An 8,115-nucleotide genomic window follows, 5' to 3' on the forward strand; every position below is an offset into this window, starting at 1 on the left:
CTAACTTTAAAAAATAAAATACATCATGTGTTTATTTGGCTCCTTGCTGCTGACCTTACACCTTCTACATTTCAAAATCCCGACTTTTTGGCTCACATTTTCTGAATGTCATCTCACGTGGTTCAGCATATACAATGAGCCTTTTCAAAAAACAAACATCAGCCTCTTGTCTCTCATCTGTTGCTGAGGAGCCTCATCTTTTTCCAGCTACAAGCCAGGGGCAAAAACACACACACAGACCTCAAACAACTGACTCTGTAAGTGTCATCACCTGATGCTGTTCAAGTACTGCTCTCTCTTAACTTCTTCATTAGATGGTTGATAGCTTTCATCTCATCAGGACACATAAACAATGTATGAAGCTTAGTGACCTTTTCAGGACACTCACAAAACAGAACACTTTGGCATTTATGAGCTGATTGTTGATGCCCTGATAACAGTAAGAAGCTAATTGGTTTCTTTGAAGTTGAGTTTTTTGTTTTTTTTTAAATATCATGCCTCACCTAGTCACTCTGTCCTGCCACAATAAGCACAGTCTGCAGTCCAGACTGTCTGCTATTTCTTATTGAAGTCACTCATTACTGTAGGTTTTAATTCTGCAAATTAAGTAGGTAAATTCCCTTGATTAAATCAAGTCTGGAGGTTATCAGCAGCTTTTCTGTTTCTACCTGGGCTTTTTCATTATCTGCAATCTGAAAAACGCAAAATGTGTCAAGGCAGCTAAAACATAGCGGTGGTAGCTCAAGGACATTATTTTAGCAAGTTGGGGGTTGAACATCTAAATGTACTTTTAAAAAACTTAATTAAAAAGCAGGAGTGTATGTGTAGTTTAAAAGTTGCCCTTGAGTGGCCAGTGAGGTGAAAGTACTGGAGTAGAATGTGGAGGCAAAAGTCCCTTTAATTCCTCCTGTTTCTTGTGGATGCACTGTAAGCAGGTTCCAACAGAGCCAAACAGGAAAATACAAAGGCTCTCTGGGAGGCTTTAGTGTGTGTGAACAGTCCACTTTCCCCTCTAGTAAACTTCATGTCTGAAAGCACATTCACTCTACCCAAACACTCTTCCTCGAATTTTTATCTACTCGCTACTACTACTGTATTCAAACAATAAGTCTACAGCCAGGCAGAGGGGGGAGAGGGATGTCTGGGGACCAAGCCGACTTCCTCCTTACAAAAACGGGACGGCAGGCGGATGGGGAGGGAGGGGAAGTGTGACCTCGGGTAAACAGACTCTTTTTTTCTTCCCATGACAACCACAGACACAACACTGGCCAAACCCCGAACAGGTAGCTGGGACTCAGACAAAACCAGAAGGCAACCTGAATAACCCTGTTGACCTTATTCCCTCCATGGAGGAAGTAATTTGGAAGCAATCATCCATAACCGCATCTATTCTATGAGGCCCAACAGGTGAGCGGCTCAAACTCGCAAAGACAATGGGTTTATTATCCTTTAGCAGGGGAAGCCCATACCATAACCCCGGTACAATAAGAGCACCCTGCCATCACTGTTTGCTACCCCGGAATTAAGGCCCAATTTAGCCATCAACAAGTGCAAAATAGGGGAGAAAAGGGAACTTGCTATCTCTTTCTATCGCACAGAGCACCTGGTGCAGGCCACAAACTGCTGGAGGGGTCCCACACTAAAAAGGGGAGGTCAGTTCCCATGGTGGATAATAGCAGGTAGGGGTAGGCTTAATGTGTTTATGGAGTGGACTTACCTGATACCTGAATATAGATCTGATACCATCTACAAAGATCAGACCACACATACAGAGAAGCCAGGTGCTACAGAAATGCCCCCTTGTCCCTTGTATACCTGCTCCCATATGAACGTCAGGTGATGTGGGATTTAGGGTGAACCATGAAGAGCTGTAATCCAATCTGGCTTTGAGACTCTCCCTCTAAAACGGGACAACAAAGGGAGAACCGACCCCAGGGCAAACCCAGCCCGCCACAACAACAGTGGTCTCAGGGCCTATATTTAACAGCGGTGGGAATTGTGGGAGCAGCAGTACAGGAACACTTTCAATGCACGGCGAAGGTCGACTGGGACTTAACTTCCTCCTCAGTCTCCAACGTGAGCGGCTCGCTCATTTCAGCCCCTTCGACCCCCCCACACCCAGCAGCAAAATAAAAAGATAAGCATTGTTTAGCCAAACAATGGGCCACTTTCAAAGTCTCACAAGCTTCCATTTTCACATTCAATGCCAGCATTTGAAGTCAAGCACAGCAATAAACAACTTTATAAGTGGATGGTGAGAGCTTACATGGTACAGTAACCATCACATGGATCTAACATGGACATGGTTCATTGTCCATGCTTCAGTGTGAGGAGGAGCAAGAGGTGGGCAAAAAAAAACAAACAAACAAAAGGGCACATGCATCTCTACAGGAATGTTAGAGCAGCTTTGAAAGTGTTTGTTGCTATTCTGTGTTTACAGAACTTGCTCACTGGTTGATGTTTTTGACTATTTTAAAAGGGAACACATGCAAAAAAATGTGAGAACACCAACCTTCAGTGAGTTTTGATCAGCCAGAGCAAGCGCCTGCTTCTTCAGCTCCAACACTTTCTTCTGGCATTGCCGGCAAAATCCCCCCTTCTCCTCGGACTCGGGGATGGAAACCGACCCGGCGCCATCAGGAGGAGGCCGGCTGCTGCATCGAGCTTCCTCCGCAGAGTGAAGTCTTTTCCTGGGTGTCGTGGGAGACTCTCCACTCAGACATCCCTCCACCTTCAGCAGACGTGGGGAAAAAAAAAGGTTAACTTTGTGATTGCAAGAAAGAGAAACTTTGTACTTTGACAACCCTGATTGAATACAAAGCACCTGCTCCAGTGCGCAGCACAGATGCAGCCCAACCTGCGCTCGCACATCACCTTTTGTTTTGTTTTTTAACCACCGAAGCTCGCTCTGTGAGACACTTACAGTGAACATGCGGTTGTTGGGCTCCCCTCCATCACAAGCTGAATTGCCACCAAACGAGCTCATTCTCCCCACATCCAGGTTACACCTTCAGGAGAACGCTTCGTCAAACTCAAAGCCACTTAACAACGCGAGGCAGAGCCATGGGCCAGACTGCTGAAGACACTTAAGGTTATCTGTCACATTGCAGAGGACCTGCAGCTGCTTGAAGAACGCAACTACAGAGTGTCTGTCTCATGAGTTTACAAGTTGTGGAGAAGTTTTGGTGCAGCAGGGAGCTCAGTGGTGCGCAGGAGGCGGTATCACTCCTGGAGTGGGAGGGCTAAAGAAACTTTGCTGCACAGAGTGGGGGCCCTCACCGGGCTCCTAACTGTCACTGTGACACACGGCAGTCTGAACTGCCTGTGTGGTGACCAGTTAGCCTTCATTTGTTCATTTATTTAGGGTTTACAGTTACAGTAAAAGCAAAGATTTTACATAACAACATATTCACGTTCAGTCTGAGATTTAATTTGATTCTTTGGCTTTCCCTAACAATGTGGAAACATTAAATACAATTATCAATACAAATTAAGGTCATCATAATGTTGCACATATCTCAACCAACTAAATCATGTAAATATTCGTTTGTTTGTTCATATACACAGACTTCATTTTTCCTCGTTGGTTCGTATTTCAGTGCTTATCAGCAACTGTTGCCTTCTCCTCCCCGGTGGAGGACTAGGAGTGTGGTCGGTGTTACTCTGGCGCCATCCGCCGTCAGAAACACGAAACAGCAGCGTCTCTAACACTGAAGGGGTGGGATCCCAAAGGTTAAATATTTAATTGGTAAACTCTTAATATTTCATGCGGGTGATGTAAGCGACAGAGGACACATGCGCTTCTTCTTTTGACATCTGACACCGTTTCTTCTTTTGCTGTCTTTAAAAAGGTCCTTAGCCTTTGTGTATTTATTTAATTATTATATATTAGAGTCAGTACAACCGGTTAAACTGAAACGTATTGACCACGTAGGGGGAAATGTCTTTTCGTATTTGTATTTTTGGATAACATATCTGAGACACTATAAGTTTAGCTTATTGTTATGAAATTAAACAAATACAATAATTTGACAATAATTTAATTTACGTTTTCAAACATCTAGATCTTTCTTCCACAGATAATAAGTTATATTTCAGTTTTCTGCTCTTTAATAATTGAATAATCTGTTGGATTATTGAATCTATATATTTAATAATCCGGTAAAGCGTCTTCTGCATTACCACCTGAGAGAATAAAAGTTCATATTTGTATATGTGCTAAAATAAAATGTTTGAAAGTGTATGTAAGGCAAAGTGACATTAAAGAATGAGATTAACGGAAATGCTGAGGTGCTGTTCGAGGTGCTGAATCCCGGACAGAAGCCGTCAAAGGCTCATCATTTGTCTGGCGCGTCACTGTCACCTACTTATGTGAGTGATGAAACACTCAAGCATGAGATCAGCCTTTCTGTGATAACGTGTGTTCCAAACCTCTTACCTTTGTTTTTCTCTTCAGCAGGTGACTTGTAAATCCAAATATGATGTCCGAGTCAACGATGATTGTCCCTAGGTCTATGACGTTGGGGTTGGGCTTCCCAGCTCCTGACCCCGGTGAGTTTGGCAAAGCCATGCGGGCTGCAAGAGTAGCCTAAAAAATAATCCACTCGGATGGAAACCTATTTGATTTGTACATCCATCAAATTCACGTGTCTCGTACCCCTTAAAAATATCCACAAGGGTTTTTAATCCGGACATTCAGTGATTCAGGGTGAGCGCTCAGCACGTGTGCGTAAAACAACCTCTCAGGTTCCCAGTAGTCCGAGAAGAGAGCAGTACAATCCACCAACATACAGAAAGGTTTACATCCACTGAAACACTTTTTAAGCCATCTTGAGGTTGTCTGATGTTTGAGTGCTGCCGCAGGTCTGAGAGGGAAGGAGCACCTTGTGCATCTGCTGCATGCGCTCTGATCTCCAGCCTCCCACTCCCCCCTCTCTCTCCCTCTCACTCAGCCATCCCCCCTCCTTCTCTCCCCCCCGTCAGACAGTGATGACCTGCTCTCCCACCCGATTTGCTAGTGCATCGTTGTCAACCTCCGCACGAAGATGTAAAACACAATGACAATCCTGGCCATAACCCCTAACGACAGACTCCCTGTAATATTGCTATATAATTTATGTAGAGTGTGTCTGTGGCACACAGTAATGACCTCATCTCTTATATATCATTTATATAATGTTCATATAATGTCCATGCAGTTGCTGTGTAGTCATGATGTTGGTGTAGTGACCTGTCTTCATATCAAATATGAGACACATCTGGGAGAACACCTGCTTTTTAAACAAATAAATCCGATTTTGATTGATTTTAATATCCTCCACTGCACCTACAATCAAATCAACCATTATTTAATCTAAAAAAATCAACACTGACTGGTTGGATTTCCAAGTTTGATTAAGTTGATAACTTAAGATATTTGCAGGTATTGCTCCTAAATAATGCATCAAATGTCAGATTCAGCACGCTCGCATAATTACTGATCGATATTCAATGAAAAGCCTTCACCTCTTGAAACATGCTGAGCAGTTATCCCGCTGACTGACAGAGGGCTGCTCTCTGTAGCTTTCACTGAAGGCTGAGTGAGCAGGAAACAGCTTAGCTGGTGTCTTCAGTGGAAAACCCCAGTTTAAAGCTCATTTTTTGTAAACTCACTGCTTAATTCATGAGGCACAGCCAGTGTATAGTGTAATGATGATGTCATCCGCGTGGAGCGCACTGTGACAGTGCGGCAGCACAATTGTTGCACACTTCTATTCAAGAATAAAATCACACTGAAACTTTAGAGCAAGCGACAATACATCTGGTGCATATTACAGATTTTTTACAGCATTAGGAGACACTGCACTCTGCTTGTAAAACTCTGTTAAATATAAGATATACAGACTATGATATTTGATCCCATTGGTGGAAAAAGGCTTGATCCTACATTTCCCATAATGCAACAGAATAATATGTTTCCTTATATCTTTCCGGCCTGGCAAGTTATCTTAACATTCACGATAGTTGAATCACAGTCTTTCTGCAGAAGGCTAAAAGCAGTGTTCACTTACGTTGCATTCAAAGCTACAGGAAATAATAGTTTTCCTATACTGACTGTAAATAATGAGTGAGCTTGATGTTTTGCTTAAAGTCGGTGGAGCTTCCCTTTGAATTAATAAACAAATTATTGTATTTTTAGATGGATTTTGATTTGATAACAAAAGAATCGAATTAAAACCTGATCACACTGTTTCTAAACTTCAGGGATCACTGGGACAGAAAGCTTAAAGCTTGTTTTTTAAGCAGGACAGAAATGATCAAATCAGTTTTTTTCATGAAAATAGCCCAGCTGCATGGGGTAAAATGTTGGAGGGATGAATATATTATGTCTGATGCTAAACCCCTCATATAATACACTCACACACTGTGTTGTTGTTGTGATGGGGGAGACATGGGTTGTCAGTAGAGTGATAATTGCAATCCACAGTATAGATGATTTACCACGTCCTTTACCCAGCTCTCCCTGTTGGAGGAGGTCTGGGTTGGGTCTCCCTCTGGCCGCTGATGAAATTCCGGGGACGCGGGATCCCCTGGGACCGCGTGTGCTGCTACATCTGCTGCCCTTGCCTCGCGCACGTACAGGGAAATCGCTCTGGGCATCTCATTAAGGCCCCTCCTGCGTCTTATCCTCTGCCTGTGAGACCTCTGCAGCGTCTCCCGGTGCGCGGACAGGCTTTGTGAGAAACGTTTAGCAAATATTGATAGTTCTTGGCGCAGGCAGGAGATCAAAAGAAAAGGGAGAAGGGGGCTGTCTAAAAAGGAGAAGGGGAATAAATGGTGCATAGTGCTTTCATGAATGATTTATGCAGGAAAAAAAAGTAGACTATTCCTGGGGAAAGCGTTTGGAGGCCAAACTTGTGTAGAAAACAAAAGATATGAGTGCACATGTAGAATTAAATCAGTGCACTTACAGACTCCAAATGCACTCATTAAGTCTAATCAGTCCAGATTTGTACTAATAAGAGCTTTAGTCGATGTAATAATGAATTCTAAGTAAAACTGATGTTTATCATTCACCTACACTCAAAAACACAATGTCTTGGAAGTATTTTTTTTCCTGCTTTAGTTGGAAAATGACAGCAGGTGTGAGTGAATATGGCAAAATGTACCACAGCAGTAATTTTCAGTACTCTGGACAGCGACCATCCCTGCAGCTTCCACCATCCCACACAGACTCATCAGAGACAAATGGTTCTTTATTGACTTGTTTTAATCAGTACCTCTGAACAGTAGCAACAGAGAAGCAGTGAAAAGACGAGCGTTACTGCAGAAGCAGAGCTCTTAAAAATTTGCATGTGTGCCAGCAGAGTGAAATTACTGAACGCTGGTGATTTTTACAGTCCCCCACAGCTCGTGGACTGCAGCTGTGATTGCAACACAAGGTGGCACAATGAGAGAAGGAGACACACCAGGGCGCTGGGGAAGCAGGAGAGCAGATCAAATCAAAAGTCAAGGCCTCTCAAGATGTCTCTCCCTTTCAGGGCAAATGCAGATTTGTTTTCAATGTTGGCAGTATTGGTCTGACTGGTCAAGTGGTCCTAAACATTTCACAATTTTGTTAAAGAACTGTTGAACTGTTGAGAACCACTTAATCAGAATGACTACAGACTTCTTCAGAGCAAGGTCCATCCTCTAAACTGTTGATTCCACTTGAAAAAAAGCACCTCGATTTAGATCCTGAGAAAATCTAGTAAACACATCACTACAGCACATTTACCGTGTGCCTGCTACAGCACAGGTCCACAAAAAGAGTGTGTGTGAAAAGTGTCCTGTGTCCGAGCTCTTACCTGGAGAAGGTGCCTTCTTTCCTTGCAGTGGTGTTTCTCTGTGTCATCTCTGGCCAGACTGAATGATTGCAGACTGCAGTGCTCTTTATATAGTGTTTTGGGGCTTGGTTCATACAAGCCTCTCATTCAGGCAGGAATGAGGCCCATGCTGGTCCAACCGGATGAGCTGGGTTCCACCAGCAACCTGGAGCACGACAGGACAGAAACCCTCAAGACAAAGATCACAAATACCAACAAGTGCAGGCTGAGAAGTCACATGTGTCTAATGTCATTAACCTGATGTATGCCA

General features: G+C 43.4%; 1 protein-coding gene and 1 long non-coding RNA gene across 2 annotated transcripts in view; both read right to left on the reverse strand.

The window, feature by feature from the left end:
* kif26ab (kinesin family member 26Ab) overlaps positions 1 to 3,154 on the reverse strand; it is a 59,693-nt gene extending 56,539 nt beyond the window's left edge. The window contains exons 1-2 of the mRNA XM_028395596.1: positions 2,924 to 3,154; positions 2,513 to 2,731 (exon numbers count right to left, since the gene is read on the reverse strand). Coding sequence (XP_028251397.1) covers positions 2,513 to 2,731; positions 2,924 to 2,986 — 282 coding nt within the window. The 5' untranslated portion in view covers positions 2,987 to 3,154. The remainder of the gene's footprint in view (positions 1 to 2,512; positions 2,732 to 2,923) is intronic.
* A 4,077-nt stretch (positions 3,155 to 7,231) lies between these two features.
* LOC114427917 (uncharacterized) lies at positions 7,232 to 7,876 on the reverse strand. Its single transcript, XR_003669488.1, has 2 exons — positions 7,827 to 7,876; positions 7,232 to 7,688 (listed from the first exon to the last, which is right to left on the reverse strand). It is a non-coding gene; the product is annotated as an uncharacterized LOC114427917 (long non-coding RNA).
* Between the last annotated feature and the right edge of the window lie 239 nt (positions 7,877 to 8,115).

Source organism: Parambassis ranga, chromosome 22 (genome assembly GCF_900634625.1).
Source record: "Parambassis ranga chromosome 22, fParRan2.1, whole genome shotgun sequence".
Classification (NCBI taxonomy): Eukaryota; Metazoa; Chordata; class Actinopteri; family Ambassidae; genus Parambassis; species Parambassis ranga.